Genomic DNA, 19,142 nt, shown 5'->3' on the forward strand with positions numbered 1-19,142 from the left:
GTACCAAAAATAACAAACGGTGAAAGTTTCAGCCAAATCTGCCGGGTAGATTTTGAGTTCATGGATGACATACAGACAAACATTCATTTTTATATATATAGATAAGCTTTAAAACGTTCAACACAAAATTTACTAAGCTTGGTAGAAAATAGATTTTTCTATCCTCATGCTAATCCGAAGCTCGACTGATGCTCAAAAACTTGTGAAAATATTTGCTAGTGAGCAGCATCAATCTGGTATGACTGTTGGATCTCCAGGTTATAACTCGTTTCGGAAAAAAAAAGGGGACTGCGTAAACGTGTCCAACGCATAAACGTGAGCTGTTCAACCCTATTAATTGCCACTCTTGAAATTCAATGAGCGTTTTATAGCCCAACGCTTTCTAAATCTTCCCAATTTCTAAAGGTGCCAGAATTTCAATTTGTTCAATTTTTATCCATTTTTTCCCAAACGTCAAATTTGATCCAGCAGTGGCTACTCTAAAATCTGAAAATTTCAGTAGTGGCTATCTAACATTCTCCCACCCGAAGAATGTACATCACTTGCTATAAATTCAAAAAAAACTGATGAATAAATGGATTCGATATGATAGTTACATTAAATACCAACAAAAAATCACATTATTATTGTTCATATCTTTCCTCAAAGTACAAAAGTAAATTTGAAGTGGACACTGCTGGTGTTCTACCTTACTTGTCGCAAATGTTCAAAACTAGTGGCACCCACACGGCTTTGCCCGTAGTATAAAATTAAAAGGTCTTCTGGCGGTTCGCCTGTATATTTACAAATAATGTATGGTGAATTGTCTCGCCAATTGGCTTGTGCCCGTGTTACGATTCCACTTTATGATAATTTCGTAATTTACTCGTCCACCTTATGATAATTTTGCTCGGGAAAAGTTCTTAAAATTGGAATAGAAAAAGAACCACATCGAATTTTCAAAAAAATCTCTTCAAGGTGCACACCCCCATGCTACAAACTAACTTTGTGCCAAATTTCATGAAAAACGGCCGAACAGTCTAGGCGCTATGCGCGTCACAGAGATCCGAACAGAGAGACTTTCAGCTTTTATTAGTAACTAGTGGTACCCGCACGGCTTTGCCCGTAATAGAAAAATTAAAAGGTCGTTTAGTTCGCCTGTAAATTTACAAATAATGTATGGGGAATTCTCTCGCCAATTGGCTTGTGCCCATGTTACGGTTCCACGTTATGATAATTTCGTAATTTACTCGTCCACCCTATGATAGTTTTGTTCTTAAAATTGGAATAGAAAAAGAACCACATCGAATTTTCGAAAAATCGCTTCGAGGTGCACACCCCCATGCTACAAATTAACTTGGTGCCAAATTTCATGAAAATCGGCCGAACCGTCTAGGCGCTATGCGCGTCACAGAAATCCAGACATCCTACAGGCATTCAGACATCCTCCGGACAGAGAGACTTTCAGCTTTATAGTAAAGAAGAAGATGCTCATTACGAAACTGAATTGCAACTAGCTCTTGAAGGAAACGGTAACAGCATCTTACCACCTAACATTGGAATCTTTACTAATAATAAAGCTGAAAGTCTCTCTGTTCGGATCTCTGTCTGTCTGTCAGGATCTCTGTGACGCGCATAGCGCCTAGACCGTTCGGCCGATTTTCATGAAATTTGACACATAGTTTGTAGCATGAGGGTGTGCACGTCGAAGCGATTTTTTGAAAATTCGATGTGGTTCTTTTTCTATTCCAATTTTAAGAACATTTTCCCGCGTAAAATTATCATAAGATGGACGAGTAAATTACGAAACGTGGAACCGTAACATGGGCACAAGCCAATTGGCGAGAAAATTCACCATGCATTATTTGTAAATATACAGGCGAACCAAAAGACCTTTTGATTTTCTACTACGGGCAAAGCCGTGCGGGTGCCACTAGTAGTGAATATAATAGGAACAGCATAATTCAATTATTTGCACACAATCTTTTTACACTCCACGAAAAGCAGCACATTCTTTGCGGTTCATTGGTTATTTAAAACATGCCGATATTTTCCACCTTTTTTAATACTTGTAGAAACACTGCTTAAAATAACAGTTTCTGTAGTAAATTTGAAAATGCACATAAAATACAATATTATTTTCTCGATTGTTACCAAGCATAGAAGATAGATTTTGTCAATGATTTCAATTAATAATAATAAAAAAAAAATCATGTATGTAATGTTGCTCTATGTAAAAATGAAATTTACTCACCAACAGCTAAACCTGGGTCACTGTTCATAGTTTGGACGATTTCAGCACCCTGAAAACATTAAAAAAAAATATTTTTTGTCCATACCAGGCACGTTTTGGGACTTTTATATATCGTCACCTCAGAGCAACAGTAAGACATCTAATCCCAGGAATAACAGTACGATATCAAAGCAACAGTAGGATATCATCCTACTGCTGCTTTGAAGTGACGACATGTAGTTTTTTTTTTTTTTTTTTGTCGTTTTTTTTCCCCAAATGGCATGAGTAACGTTTAAACATTTCATAAACGTCTTAAAATAGTTGTCACAACGCTGACAACCATTTAGAAACGTTCATGAAACGATATACTACCTGAGATGACTTAGAAGACAGATGAGGGAGAGGGATTACACATTTAATAAACCAGGTATAGTTTCGAAGAAAATGTATTCAATAATATTTAAAGCATTCCTGTTAATGCTAAGTTTTTACACTTATTTCATTGAGCTGATAAAGAGAAATCCATTTCAAGTATCCATTGGAAATGCAACATTGAGAAAGGAAAATTTGAAGAACAGGGGGCGTTCTGCCGTGAGAGGACAGTAAAATTAGGCCAAAAAGTGGCCAAACCCAAACATCCAAAAAAAAAAAGTTGAAACCTGTTGCAAATTACTTTTTTCCCTTCCAGCAAGAAGGGGGGCATCGGGTTTTGGGAGAACGGGGGGGGGGGGGGTGCGAAATAATCCTTTTTTTAAATAAAAATAATTTTTATTACTTAAATTAAATACTCAAAAGTCGCAGAAATCACACTCTATAATAGTAAAATAATAAACTCTCATAGAAAAAATGCTAATTTACCGGGGTGCACGGGCGGGGGGGGGGGGGGTGCATGGCGCAGATTGCGTCATTGGAATTTTGAAGGTAGTTTTTTCCTTTTTTCAAGGGGTATTTCTTTCTTTTTTGAGGGCTTTTATTCTGGATGGGTACTCCGTCACACTTCAGGGGTGCACCATCGCTTTGGGGGGGGGGGGGCATGAATTTCTATTGTAAAATCAACGATTGCAGTGAAGTTCATGAAAAAATTTCACTGATTTAAAACTTTTTCGAAGTACAAAATGCCTCACAATGATATAGTAATGACAGAAGGATAATTCTAAAAGATCTAAGCGAGCTCAGTAACCAATTTAGTTGTGACTGGAGTTATTGAACTGTTTAGAGCGCTGGGGTGATATCTAAAACAAAATCCCTGTGCAGCATAGAACTAGTTCAAATTGACTGCAGTTTACCTCCTTCTTCTTAATTAATTTACTTCAATTTTTATTTAATCTTTTGCCATTACCGTAAGGGGGGGGGGGATAAACCGAAATCGCCAACAGTGAGACGGGCAATGCTGCAATTCTGCATCCTCCAAGTCGGTGGGGGTTCTCGTTTGCAAACACCTAGCCGCCTCTCTTTTACGCAGCCTGTTATGTGAATTATGCTAAATATGCGAACATATACTTGCAACACTATCTGAAACTTTCGAGTAACACCTAGCCGCCTCTCTTTTACGCAGCCTGTTATGTGAATTATGCTAAATATGCGAACATATACTTGCAACACTATCTGAAACTTTCGAGTAACACCTAGCCGCCTCTCTTTTACGCAGCCTGTTATGTGAATTATGCTAAATATGCGAACATATACTTGCAACACTATCTGAAACTTTCGAGTAACACCTAGCCGCCTCTCTTTTACGCAGCCTGTTATGTGAATTATGCTAAATATGCGAACATATACTTGCAACACTATCTGAAACTTTCGAGTACATTATGCAATTTTTAAAAAAATGATAAATATGTCACATCAGCTACCCAACGATCCAACGCAGTGAGAAATTTAGGTGGTCCAGAACCTGTAGTGATTCAACGATGGAAGAAGTCTTGATGAGAGCAATGAGCAATACAACAGTAGAATGCTAAATACTACTCTTCCCTCTCTACGGGGTATTGACTCAAGTTGGTAGTGGTGTTGCTCGCCGATACTGGTCGGTCGCTGATAATAAGGTGAAATGCGATGAGGGGTAGTAACATAAAAGGATATGGAAAGGCAAAAAAATTAGTGGCATTTCTTTGTAAAGGAGGTATGCAATTATGTCTCTAGCTTCTGTTACGAGAGTAGTTACTATCTGTAGAGATGTGTAAGCCCAAACCATCTTTTACACCGAATAGTACAGTAAAAAAGATGGAACAACAAATTGCTAAAAACTTCTAGCACGAGTTGTGCGCTGATCCTCCATCAGTATTCGATGAATCTGGTTTCAGAAGTAAAGAAAACCTGTATGGTTAAGTGTTATTATCTGAAGCAAAAAGATCCATCCACGCCACCATCACAAAATAAACAGTTGGTGTCATATATGTTATAGATGGAAGATACCTTCTCGATCATGTTTTTTTTTTTTTTTGGTAATGATCTGCAAACCTTAAGGAAATATGCCAGCAATGCAGTGTATATGTCAATTGTAAGTATGGGAAAGCTAGTGGGTCATTTTTGATGGGTACAAAGAAGGAGAAAGCACCACAGAAATATCTGCGTCCTATTACAACAGCAAGCCTTCCGCTCTAGAAGACTTTCTTCGCCTCATATCTTGCGCTTTCTCTCAGGGGTTCATTGGAAAAATGAATATTTGATAAGTCTGAAAGTGGACTAAAGGGCTCAACTATATGCGCAAATTGTGTCAGACATAGCTGCAACAATGACGATTTTGCCGAGAATCTAGATTCCAAAAAAGATCTTGATAACGAAAACTTTTTGTTACGAGCTTAGGAGAAATCATTTGAAAACTCCAGTTCTGTTGGAGCTTTTATCTCAATCTGATGACATGATTGAGGCATGCATGTAATGCAAACTAAAAATTTTGCTTTTAAGTACTGCAAAAAAGCAATATTGTAAAAGGGGAGAAAACCAGTTCAGCATAATTTTTCTGACCATTTAATCAAATGTGCCATCAGAGGGGGGGGGGGGGGAATCTTTAAGTATATTATTTCGTTTTGGGAGGTGAGCTACTGTTCTTGTGGGGTGAACAGTCCTGATTTAATGCATTACATGAAATAATACTTCTACTTGAAATGGAAAGAAGGGGGGGGAGGGATTGGGGCATTATTTTTTTTTTCGGGGCGGGGCTGCTGTAGCTTTGGAAGGAGAGGCACCATCGCACTTGAGGATGGACACACTTGATTACTAACTTTAACTTTGCATAAAATAATATTTCCACTTGAAATGTATGGAGGGGGAACAGGTGTACTGCTTCGTTTTACGGAAATAGGGGGGTTCTAGGTGGGCTGTGTCATCCCTCTTGGGGGTAAACGCCTTTATTTTCATGCTTTTAAATTTAGTATGACATAATATTCCGTCTTAAAATTTATTCGAAAAATTCCGATAAAATGCTCAAAACAGCAATTTTTAGATGCCCCCCATTCCGAAACCCGACACACAATGGGGTGGGACTTTTTACCTGTTCCTATTGGGAGGGTAATAAACAATTTGCACTAGGTTTAGCTTTTTTTTTTTTTGGATGTTTGGGTCCGACCCCTATTTTTACTGTACTATAACTGCCATGGCAAGCATGAGCTCATACAAAGAAGGGCGGAAAAGATGAAGATACATAGCATAGATGTAGTATAGTATTAGCTAAATATACAGCAAGCAACCTGTTCCATGGGCAGCCGAGCCCTTCCAACAGACGGGAAAGCTACCGAAAAGCGCATGCGCGCAAACGACTTTTTGTCATAGCCTGATAGGATGCAAACAGCGTTGCAACGTCGTAGGCTACGCTTTTTCCAGTTTACATCCACTGAACTCAATAGAACTCTGGAAGGATTACACCCCGCCGCCGCTCGTGGATGAAATGAAGGCCAGCAACCCCCCCCCCCCCCTAGAGGAAACGCCCCTACCCCACCCCAGCGGACACTCTTAACCATGGAGTCCTACGGAATTTTGCTCGACTTTAAATGCGGGCAGAACGTTTATTTTAATCTTTTCGAAAGTTACAAACGCAATAAGTGATTGAAAATTCTTCATTTTCTGAGCTACCAGGATTGATTTTTTTCTGTTGCCAACGAATTATTTTAAATTCTTTACAAAACGTAGCTCAATCTTGAAGATATTTTTGTCGCCAAGTTTTGTTTCTTCGTTTGCCGCGTCGCGAAGAGCGAAATTAAGTTTCGTTTTTCTTTTTTTGTTGAAAATGGACTATGAAAAACAATATTCTGTAACCTGTTACGACATAACGTATCGACTAAATATTTTTTAATGACATAACGGATGTACTTTTTTTTAATGACATAGGTATAACATGCTTTTCATATACGAATAAAAGTTGATTTTTTTAAATAAAATTGGTATTATCACGCATTTCGATTTATATATATTTTGATATATTTTTATCACGCATTTTGCAAATGATTTTCTAATAATTTTAATTATATTTTCTTACATTAATATTTGGGATAAATTAATAGTTTAGTTATTAAAATTAATTTATGATTTTAAACTAATAAAAAATAATTAATAATAAAACAATAAAAACATATTTTTAATAATATCAATTATTTTTTTTTTTAATTTTGAGAATTATTTGAAGCAGAATTTAAAGGGATTGATTTCATTTCTTAAAAGCAATATGATCTTCAGTTTAAGATTTAAAAAAAACCTATAATTTTCATAGAAAACAAATTAAAAAATTAAAATTTAAATCAAATTTTAAAAAATTTGAATTAAATATACAATTTAAATCTGCGCATTTGTATATTTTCATTTTTAGCTTACTTTCCCAATAAAAGTCAGAGAAAGAAGAAAATATCATCAAAGGCTTTCTGCAACTTAAAAAATACATTGCGAAAAACAAAAAAAAAAAAAAAGTCAAAAATAAATAAAATGGATAAATTAATATCGAAAAATTAAAAATTTCAAAGTAGGGTATTGAGATGGGGGAAAATGTCTGTCTGTTCTGTCCCCCCCTATTACTTTTGAATAAACGGTCCAATTTGAACATTTTTTTTTTTTGATCGAAAGAGGCCACCTCATTCCCACATTTTATTTTTTATTTGAACAATTTTTCGTTCAGTTTTGAACAGTTCAAAAAAAAAAAAAACTTCAAGGCAAATATAAATTTTGAACTTAGAGGCAACTTAGCTTCAATAAAACTTTGTAAGAAAGAGCTTTTGATGAGAAATAGATAATGTGTTTTGATTTGAACAATTTTCCGTTCTATTTTCAAACAGCTGTAAAACAAATTTTTCTTGAAAAAATAAAAACCTAAAAAAAAAAAAAAAAGTTGGTGAGTGTTTCAGGGGGAATTAACTTTGCATAATTTTGGGAATTAACTTTGCATATATTTTCTTGTCATACGTGAAATGCTTCATGTTCTATTGTTAATATGATAACTACTTAAAACACACACATGAGTTATGAATTTTGATTTAAATCCACCTCAAGATGAAATCACCCAATTAAAAGTCCAAACTATCAAAGTGGTTACCACTTACGTTTACCGGGGAAAAAAACGTAAATCAATAATCCATTAAACAGCAATCATTATCTGTTTTTTTTTTAATACATGGGTATGAAATAAAATTTAGTTTAAACTATTTATTAACAAAAGCTTCAAACAATTCAACGTGTTTCTTCCGAAAACTTAGCAGGAAAAAATATCTACAAATCAAAATGATTCTCATACTCACAGAGTAGCGGATTATAGAAGAGTGGGGGGGGGGAGCAGACCCCCCCCCCCCAAAAAAAAATAGGATAAATTAATTCATTTATTATTTTTAATTGACTTCTGTATAACATAATTTTTTTTTTTTGCTTAAAAAGATCTTTGATGGAATCAATAATTTTTTAAAAAAATATGTAGACGTTCTTAAAACAGCTGTTTCCATCAAGAAGCTATTTTCAAAATAATAGATTTCTTTTTCAGCTCATAAAAATGCAAAATAAAAGAACTCACATGGTAGTTTCTTTGTAAAACAATTATATTAATAGAAACAGCAGGTAGTTTCAAAATGTCACCTCAACTGCATCATGGCTTTAAAAACAAATCTATAACTGCTTTGAAATTCGCAAAAAAATAGTTTTTGCAGACCCGGATCTGAAAATTTTGGGCCCTCCCGCAAAAAAATCAGCAATGCCCATAATAGCCTACGGGATTGCTCACCTCCCCCTTAATAATGAAAAGAGTGATTGTTGTATATTTTTAACTGCTTTAAAATTTCTACCTCCTAGATAGTTATGTGGGCTTTTTACACCCGATTTTATGCACTATGTAACAGGTGTCTTTAATGTACCTTGTATCTTTAATGCACCTTGTAACAGGAGAATGGCCCTTTAAATGGGATGTAGAACATGCATAATTTCAGGGGTTCCGGGGGTTTCTCCCCCGGGAAAATTTTTGAAAAAGAGATATAAAAATCTGTATTATGAGGCCTTATATGATGGTAATTGAGACTACAAATATGAAGAAAAATAGGCAAGCAAAACGTTTTAAAAGTTATGCACACAATAATAATTGAGTTCACAAAAACGCGAGAATCGTCTTTTTGCATTTTTTAGGCAGGAAGGAGCTGAATTAGGCGCAGCATGGTAATCAGACACTTGCCTAATCGGAAACTAGGGGCTCGACCCTTGAGGAGTCCCGAAATTGGCGTACTGTAAGTTTTATAAGAGTTTTTGGGGGAGGAGGGGAAGTCTACCAAGCTGACCGAGCACCTGCCTTGGTCCTGGACGGCTCTGAATTGAATTGGGAAAGAGAGCAGGAAGACCTAATAAGTGTCGAAATTTATGTATGCTTTGCAGCTAATGAGAACTAATTGCTTATTCTGCATTTCTTCAAATTTTCACTCGTTTAATATAGTTACCCAGTTAAGACTTTAAAAAAACCTTTCTTCTGTTTTACGTTGCAAAACGATTCGGGGGAGGGGTCCGCCCCCCCTCCCCGTCCCTGTGGATACGTCCCTAGTCTGCAGGTACGTAGATCCAGGTCAGAGTTTCTGAATTCTTCAATAAAACTTATGTATTATGATGTTATGATTTTCCTAATTACATGACATTTTACAGCTAAAAAATAAATTAATTTATAAAAACTCAAATGAGGTATGGGTCTATTTAATAGCCTTGCCTTCGTGTTATAATCAGTATGACAATGTTCCTAATTAAAACCGTTCATTTTATAATATCTCAGTGATGTTATATTGGGTTTAGTATTTAATTCATTTCAGGGGTGCCCATCCCCCCCCCCAAGTTCAATGGCACAATTCCCCACCCCCCATTTTTCTCAATCCTCTTTCCATTTTTTAAAATTTTTCATTTGTTTTTGCTCTTTTTTTATTGAATTTATTTTTTAAATTTATTTAATTTATTTAATTTTAATTGCTATTGTGATTATTTTATCAGAAAAGTTCTGTGCTACGCCAATGACATACATACACACACACACTAAATAAATAAATGAAATAAATTATAAACAGAATGAAATAAAATAAAAAATTTAAAATAAAAATTAATCAATAAATTTAAGTTTAAAAAAATTAATCATTAAAAATTAATCAAATTCAAAAAAATAAATAAAAACATTAAAACAATCCCCCCCCCCCAAAATAAAACTTTTGATTGCGCAACATGCGCCATTATCCCCTCCTGTGGGCACACCCTCGCTTGAAATGTTAAAGATGTTTTACGTCCACATTCAAAGCATATTGGTGTATAATATTTATTTACCTAAAAGTAGACGAAAAGGCTCTAAGTGATCCTAAAAGAAACATTTAAAAATAAAGTTATGAAAACTTTGTTATGAAACACTGTATGCGGGGGGGGGGGGGGGGGGGTGCGCTATTTAATTTCCAGACCCCTCCAAAAGTTTTTTCTGTATCCGCCCCTGTCACAGATGGACCGTTTTCTCTGAGGTTTTAACATTTTGATGCTTGTATAAGAGCAGTTATATGCACTACAAGTTGGCATTGATTGTTATAAAAAAAAAAGCATTCGATTTAAAATCCAACACTGGAACCACATTGAACAATGCAACAATGAACAACAAAGGAGCCCTCGCCAAACGGCATCTTTGCCAAATATCTGCCAAACTAGGGATAAAGTAGCCACGCTAGAAGCTGGAACCACACCCGAAACCCTCTCCATGAAGGCGGCGAACGGCTTCCCCCGGCTAAGGGGAAGTGAGCTATCCAGAAATTCTAGTTCAGATCAGTGTTTACATCAAGTTTCGCGCGTTCAATAGCGGCAAGTGGCTGTCACTCCGGAGTTGTGCATCTAGGTGTACTACATCTATGGTACATACTCCCTGATTGGCATTTCGGGGAAAAAAATGCTTTATTTTCATTCTCGGACTTTCCTAAAATCTAATTTGAAATTTACCGAAATTAGGGACTATGGTAGGGGGGGGGGGAGTAATCGAAGACTTGACAGTAATGCTCAAGTGGAAGTATTTAGGCTGGTATTCTTGTAGCATGAAACGTTTTAAAAAGCGTTAGCAGTCGCAAAAGGACTAAGGAGTTTTGGAACAGTTACTAAGAACAAAAAAAAAAAAAAAAAAAACCACACAAGTCCGCAGCATATAGAAAAGGTTAGAAGAAATTTTCATGCAACATTGAATGGGCAACGATTAACAATAATGCAGATATGTACACTCACATGTATAAAGTAGTGATATTATTACCTGATTATAAATGACCCAGTGAGGATCAATTTGTGAATCTCCTTCTGGGTCAAGAACGACCGTCTGATAAGCTCTGAAATCCGTGGCGTAGACCATCCGATTATCCGGGCAAACGTCCTCTGGGTCAGGCACGCCATCACCATCAAAATCCGTCCGGCAGGCGTCACCCACACCCGTATCTAAGAGAAAGAGTCAATTCTGCTGCAATCATATCGATTTAAAATGCAGGATACGGCCACCCCCTCCCCTCAAAAATCCTGTTTACTCATCAATAACTTCGAAATAAAATTCTTATTTTGAGGGAAATTGTACATAATAGTTGCTTGTTGAACGAGAATTCAAATGTGTTCGAGAAATTGAGTTAAGTTCTGTGCGATAGAACTCTGTCCGATTAAAGGATAAGTAATAGTATTGTAGAGCAGGTCTTCAGACCTGACATGCCTGATTTTTACTCATGAATAAACCTAGGGTTGCTGTTTATCGAGAAATATCAGCGATATTTTTTATGTAAAACATTTTTTTGTATTAACTTCGCAGGAAAAACGTAAAATGTGGGAAATTAAAAAAAAAAAAAAAAAATACAATCCGGGTTAAATTAACATTATTAGTATGCGGAAAAACTGGGACCCGATGAAAAGAACGTGAAATGCGAGAAAAACGTAGATTGGGGGAACATAAAATCGAGATTTCACTGCATATCTAAATGACATATTTGGCTCTAGATCATCTAAATCGACCTTATGCAGAATATAAAGATTATATTACCTGCTCTCCGCAATTAAAAAAAAAAAGATGTATATTTTAAAAGAACTAAATATTTTCACTTAAGTCTGAAAGCTGCATAAACTTATGTTTGTTATAAATTCAAACTCACTGTTAGTATCCTTTTGGTCAGGATTATACACTAAGGGACAGTTATCATCACTATCAATCCAATTGTCATTGTCTTTGTCGTTGTCACATACATCACCTAAATGGAAATGCCATTAATAATCAATCAGTTATTGCACAAACATGACTTGGGGTTTTTGCAATCAAGAAAAGAGAAATTTTTGATTTGATATAAGCATTACCTTTTCCGTCGCCATCAGTATCCAACTGATCACTGTTTGGTATATCTGGGCAATTATCTACGTTGTTTTGAATGCCATCAAAGTCACTAAACAGAAAATTGTGCACACGCTCTTTAAAAAATAATTCATATTTGAATATTATACAGATTTAAGGATAAAAAAGTATAGCTAATATAACATTGTATAACCCATTAAAATACTCGTTACACTAATGATAAAAGTGTTTATTCAGTTAGTATTTGAAAAACCTCTAAGACGTACTATACGGTACCACTTTTAAAGGTTTTATTCAGTTTTTATGGAATAATTATGCTTGTTAAATTACAAGAATATCAACAGCTGTTTCTTCATCCTTAAATTCAAAATTTTAATGTCTAATTATGAAGATTCAAATTTTAGTTGTAACAACTTTCAAAAATTTGAAAAAATTTTAAATGCTCATGTATTTTTAAGACTTTTTTTTTCACTAGAGTTTGTTTCTGGTTTTTCCTGAATTTTTTCATGAATCGCATGAAGCTTGATCTAGCTCTAAATCTCTTCATAATGTGCTTTTTTTTTTTCAATTTGAAATCAAAGCTGTTTCTTTTCATTAAAAATTTACTACTCGACTAATTTTTTTAATTATTATTTTATACTACTTAGTACTGATCTACGCTAATATTCGTGCTCATTGCCCAGATAAATTTAAAAACAGTGTAATGAAAAATTGTTTAGAAGAAAACATCTACTGGAGTAAACAATGAGAAGAGGTAAAGCTTGACCAAGAAGGCGTATGACCTTGAAGCGAAATAACATTTGTATCATTTGTAATAGGTAGAATCTGTCAGAAAGCACCGAATAGTAAGAGGCGTGGTCTTGCTAATCCTATCTATTCCAAAATAATGACAAACAACCTATTACAAATGATACAAATGAGGTTTGTGCTTCAAGGTCATCCGCTTTCTTTTCGTGGTCAAGCTATACTTGCGGACTGAACCTTTTTGTTTCGATATGAACGGTTCCAATGATGTCTTTTGCACTTTTAAAATTTAAATATATTTTACAGGGGGACAATTTTGGCTATCATTTATAAAAAGTTAGCAGTACTTTTGATCCTAAGAAAATAGATTTCAAGTTTTAACGAATATTTTATTGAATATTAGAGTATCGATTGCAGTTTATTTAAGTTATTCCGTTAGTTTCTTACTATATGCAAGTTTCTATAATGTGTTTAATGTATTTTCACTTACTTGTCCAAATTATTGTCACAAGCATCACCAACTAAATCTCTATCCAAATCCGTCTAAAAACAGTAAAAAAAAAAGTTTTTAAAATTTCCATAATAAATAAAAAATACTATATACAGGTAGTTATCAAAATAATGGAAACACTTGGGAAAAATTTTTTGGGAATCGCTATTCTGCCGTTGTGCCCTTCTAACTTTAATCGCTCACACTGGTGACTCTATATGGTGGTTGAGTTCTATGGTCACTTTTGCTGCTATTCGCTTTTTAGACATTACAATCCACTTCAATACTCATCAGTTTATTTCACTGAGCTTCTCTTTCCGCCCACTATTTTGCTTTGCCGAGTTTGTCTTACCGCGCTGTATGTATGGTGTCCATGACTTTAGATACTGTACTTTTAGATGCGCCAAAACATTGAAATGTTTCAGTTACACTTGCTTCAGCTAGACGCGCTTCAACAATTTGGCCTCTTTAAAAATGTGAGAGGTCCGACATTTCACGTGCTTGAAAAAAATCCGAGACTTCCAGAACTTCCGTTAAACCACCAAATAGTACCAGAATATGTACATTGTTATTTATAAAAAAAAACCATATATCTAATTTTATTCTTTATTACTTACAAAGCGCATTCAAAATTGTCATTTTTATTCTCAGGTGTTTCCATTATTTTGATAACTACCTGTATATATATATATATATATATATATATATATATATATATATATATATATATATATATATATTTGATTGAAAAAAATGGAAAAAGTAGATAAGGAAATGAATATTTCTATTGTGTTTACGAATATAGTGCAAACCAAAATGCAATTTGCTTGTTCTTAAAATTAAATCAAAAGCTTGGTAGATGTTACTACAATGGTGAGTACTCCTGAAGCCAGAGAGAGTCGCGTTTTGGGTTCTCCATACCACACCACGCTTACAAAGTACTAAATTGATAAATTCATCATTAATTTAATTCAACACACAATTCTGAAGTGAAATAAGAGTAAAATATACAGTGGCCGCCGCTTATATGAATCACGTTTGTTCTAACCAGTTTTGATTCCACAAAGCGGATGATTCAATAAAGCGGCTAGTTCAGTAAAGTTGGATTATGTTCTGCTTTTGACGATTTGATTCATTAAAAAGTGGCTGATTCATTTAACCACTTACTCAATTAATTGGCGTCCACTGTACAATGATTTAAAACAGAGTGAAGCCAAGGAAGTTAGAGGGAGGTGAAGCTTTGTTACTCTCTGAATTTTTAGCGCTCAAGCAGGGGCGTCTCGATGGGAGGTCATTGTGACCTCTCAAAAATTTCTTTATTCAGCAAATTTTGTCTGACGATTCGGATTCGTAGTTCTGTTTGGCAAAATTATCATCATTCGCTAAATTTGGAGTTCCATTCGGCAAATTGAGTATTTCTGCCTTTCCGAAAATTTAAGTTCGGGTGCCCTTGCGCTTAAGTTATGCGGTAAATTTAAAAGCTAGATTCGGCGGCACTAACGGAGTGAAAATGACTCTTTGGCTGCGAACTTGTTGCATAAAAAATTATGCTTTTTACCTTTACATTAGAGGTTAAAATAATATACAGGGTGTTCCGTTTTAACCTTCAAGACCTTTATTTTCGCAACCGTTAGTCCTAGATGTACTATGCTTTCAATTGCAAAAATGTTCAAAATCTGATGCAGAGTTAAGCTATTGAAAGTTTGAAGTGAAAGTAAAAATGAGTCAAAAAATACAAAATTTAACTTTTTATACTGGCCCCAGGTTCCCTAACTTATATTTAGGGAAATAATCTCCATTGAAAAATAATTCCAACACAAAAAGTTTGAAATTAGTACGACCGATATTCACTGAGATATGAAACGCAGCGTTTGGTGACTTACACTACTTTTCATTCGCCGTCAATAACACCTTTTGGGGGAAAATATAGCTGTTAACAAGTGTTTAAAATTATATGTGTGCATAGAGTTTGTTTTTCAAATTGTTCGAGGTTTTGTAGTGTGTTTTAGAGCATCATTGCATAACATTTGCATTTATTTTTGAATAGCAATGACAAATATAAATATCTTTTTTTTTTTTTTTTTTTTTTTACTTTACTTTAACGACATGTCATTCTTCTGATAGGGCGATAAGTTCCAATCTCATCTTCAGTATGGTCCCTTGAAACTTTGAACTGGAATATCTCCTTGAGTTTTGGTCGCACAAATGTCAAGCTTTTTGTGTCAGTAAGAGTTTTTCAATGGAGATTATTTCTCTAAATATTAGTTAAGGGTCCTAGGGCCCGTATAAAAAAATAAATTTTGTATTTTTTGACTCATTTTCACTTTTTTCTATATCTAATGAAAAGAAGAAAGTATTGGATTCGTGCAAATTTTCGAATTTCGAAGGGTTCAAACGTTTTGAGGTGTGCTGAGTCCATTTCGACTATTTTTGGAAAATGTCTGTCTGTCTGTGTGTGTGTGTATGAGTCCGTGTGTGTGTCACGTCTGTGTGTGACCAGTTTTTTGTGGCCGCTCTACAGCAAAAATTACCGCATGAAATCGAACGAAATTTGGTACACATATGTGCCCCTATGTGAACTTGTGTCCATTGGTTTTTGGCGCGAATTCCTCCAGGGAGGGTGGAGCAATGGGACGTTTTTTGAGTTACGCGTGCTTGCTATTCCGGCAACTCAAACGGGGGTTGAGCTATAGAACGTTTTCTGCCGTCAATTGTGACTGCTGTATATATATCTCAAGAAATAACGAACGGAATGAAAGAAAAATTTATCGTCAAGTAGCCCTTAGTGGGTATAAAAGCTGATTTTATTTTGGTGTCAACAGCTAAAAAGGGGGGTAGCGCAATTGCCCGTTCTTTTTTTCCATTGTGAATGCCCTATCTCAAAAAGTAATGCTACGTTCTGGTTGAAATTTGGAATATATGTGAATCCATATGTAAACAGGCTTTGGTTCAATTTTGACGCCAATCGCTCTAAGAGGTGTTGATTTTTGAGCAATCACGATTGCTTATTGTTCTCACTTGACCGTTCTTGACGTTGTGGTTCCTTTTTCAGCTTGGATCAGCGGCTCTGCAGCACACCACCGCCCACCGGCCTCTGCAGGCGGCGCGGCGGCTGTCCCCCGGTCGTGAGCTATCCGCTTTTCCTGGTCGGAGGCGTCCATTTCCGGTACGCACACGCCTACGTGCATACACACAGGTATGCACACACACAAGCCTACACATGCACGCGCGCCTACGCACACACAACTATACACACGTAACCACCCAGGAGGAGGGGCAAGCTTGGGGGGCAGGAGCCGTTTCTAGAAACAATAACTCCAATGAATAGGATCCTGTCGCAACTCGTGATTGCGAAATACATAATTTGAATTCAAAATGTCAGAATTCAAATTAAGTATTTTTTTTTTTTTTGGGCGAATAAAAATAGCTTTATTAATGCAACAATGAGAAAGATAAATCGTAATAGATCGTCGTAGTATTTCTCGTGATTTTAATTGTATGGAAATGATCGGAAATATTATCTCAATGATTTAAAATTTTTAACTGTTGCCATCTTATGTTTGTTAACAAATAAAATATTTGTAATTCATTCAAGCAAGGCTTTTAAAATAACTTGCAATTTTCGCTCTTTGCTTTGCTTTTACAATAATTCAGACATTGGGATGGTCGTCAAGTTTTTGCATGTGTAATTTTGTTTTTGTTGGGAATATTGCTTCCTCGTCAAGCATGGAGAGGGATCAGAAAAAAAAAAGAAAAAGAAAAATATAAAAGAAAGTTTCGTGATGGCCACAACATACTAGTTATTTTTGCTTACTTTCAACATCTTAACTCTGCATCTGATTTTGAACATTTTTGCAATTGGAAGTATACATATAGCACTAACGGTTGGGAAAATAAAGGTCTTGCAGGTTAAAGCAGAACACCCTATATATTACAAGAGTAAGTATCTTTACGCCCTTAAATGTTTTACTGAAGCTATTTTATTCTTTTTCCTTTCATTAACTTATATTTTGACTATGTAAGTCAATACTTTGGTAAAAATCGAATAACTGAACAGCAACAAAAAACGTCATTAAAGTGCAATCAAGAAGTCTTACTTGACTAGGATTAGCTACGAATGGACAGTTGTCACACACATCCCCCAGTCCATCACCATCACTGTCTCGCTGGTCAGGATTCGTCACTCGTGGGCAGTTGTCGTCTGGATCACCAAAACCTAAGAAAGAAAAATGAACAACAAATTAAAGCTAAAGATAGCTATTGTTTGGCTACGGATAGGTGGCGGATGAACTGGAAGCAGAAACGGAGCACTTCATTTTGTAATCAGTAGGATCAGCCATAACGAGTCTATAGTAAAAACAATTTACTGCTCACTTCTTTTGCATTGAAAAAGGAGTTCTTTGCAACGCCGAAACACGTGTCTGCAGTAATCAGCAATTTTGTGCCAATTAAACCGTTGCTATATCTTATTTTACTTCCTTTAGGTTCAACCGGGGTATAAAGAGAAAGGTCCTAAACTTTAATTCGCTTCTTATTGAACTTGTGACTCCTTGTTTGAAGTCTGAACAATTGGTTTCGTATGCAATTTCAATTTCGATACTCGCACACTTTTTATTATTATTATCTTATCTTTTAAATACTCATCGCCCCCCCCCCCCCTGTCGCCCCTCAAGGATTTGTTGCGCACTTGAGGAGCCAAATTGCTCCTTTGAGGGCGGTAGCCCCTATTTTCAAAATTTAAAAAGTATTTTTTTCTGAAAGAGCATGCTTAACAACATAGAATCTGACCATTTTTTAATTAATTTCTCTAAGTTTAATATTTAGAAAAAAAAAAAAAAACTTAAATCGGTGCTCTTTCTTCGTTTAACGCTCTTGCCGATGACATCACAAATGATGAAATGCCATCCAGTGTTGCCATTCACAGTCCAAAATATTTAATTCGCATCTTTACTCACGTGTATTGGCAACGATATGGTTGGTAGCAAGCGTAGAGCGCAATTGTAATTCGCTGCTTGATTATCATAATGTAGAAATGCGGTAGAAAGATGCGCCATAGTGCATCATTTGTGACGTCATAAAGACCACACCTTGTTTGAAGAATCGGACATTTTAAAAAATTAATTAAAAAAAACTGTTGGGAAAATGATAGTATTTTCTGAGTCCATGTTATTATTTTTTTTTGCTTATTCTATTAATTTCAGTGACAAAAAGTACTACTTTTGACTGAAGGAAACAACCCCATTATCGCGTTTGGTGATTGTTCTCTGCGAGCGATTATTAGCTGCACACACACACACACACACACACACACAAGTGAATTGTTTATTAAATAAAATATTATTTACGGAAAATTTGACGAAACACGAAACTTTGCTGTGGTAACCCTAGCTCCGCAACAATGAGAAATCCGATCCAAAATGGCTAAACTTAAACTGATGCGTCGGCCCATCTATATAGCGGCTCTAGTATAACCGAAGGAAAGGTACAATCTTACTACTATTATATATGCGAAAGTTTGTCTGTATGGATGTATGGATGTATGGATGTTTGTTACTCTTTCACGCAAAAACTACTGAATGGATTTTGATGAAACTTTACAATAATATAGCTTATGCATCAGAATAACACATAGGGTAGTTTTCGTCCCATTATGGGGGCAAAACCCCCTTAGGGAGGCAATGAAACACAATTTTCGTATAAATTCTGTAATATGGGGATGAAAAAATACTTGCACATATTAACATTATATGTCCATCGAAAGCTCTGATTTTTCTGCTGAAGATGGCACCTGTTCGAAATTTCTAAGTAGAATAAAAAACGAGTTATGAGCTTTTTAGTTCCATGTTCGAAGGCTTTCCTTAACTCAATACAATATTTAGTGTATCATCTCAACTCCCTGTCGATAACGACTATTGTTGTATTGT

At 35.5% G+C, this 19,142-nt stretch overlaps 1 protein-coding gene across 1 annotated transcript in view; it reads right to left on the reverse strand.

Moving 5' to 3' along the window:
- Positions 1-19,142, reverse strand: part of LOC129225296 (cartilage oligomeric matrix protein-like) — a 202,089-nt gene that overhangs the window by 30,583 nt on the left and 152,364 nt on the right. The window contains exons 15-20 of the mRNA XM_054859885.1: positions 17,316-17,434; positions 13,219-13,271; positions 11,990-12,075; positions 11,791-11,886; positions 10,917-11,095; positions 2,234-2,282 (exon numbers count right to left, since the gene is read on the reverse strand). Of these exons, the coding sequence (XP_054715860.1) occupies positions 2,234-2,282; positions 10,917-11,095; positions 11,791-11,886; positions 11,990-12,075; positions 13,219-13,271; positions 17,316-17,434 (582 nt within the window). The remainder of the gene's footprint in view (positions 1-2,233; positions 2,283-10,916; positions 11,096-11,790; positions 11,887-11,989; positions 12,076-13,218; positions 13,272-17,315; positions 17,435-19,142) is intronic.

The sequence above is a fragment of the Uloborus diversus genome, chromosome 6 (genome assembly GCF_026930045.1).
Source record: "Uloborus diversus isolate 005 chromosome 6, Udiv.v.3.1, whole genome shotgun sequence".
Taxonomy (NCBI): Eukaryota; Metazoa; Arthropoda; class Arachnida; order Araneae; family Uloboridae; genus Uloborus; species Uloborus diversus.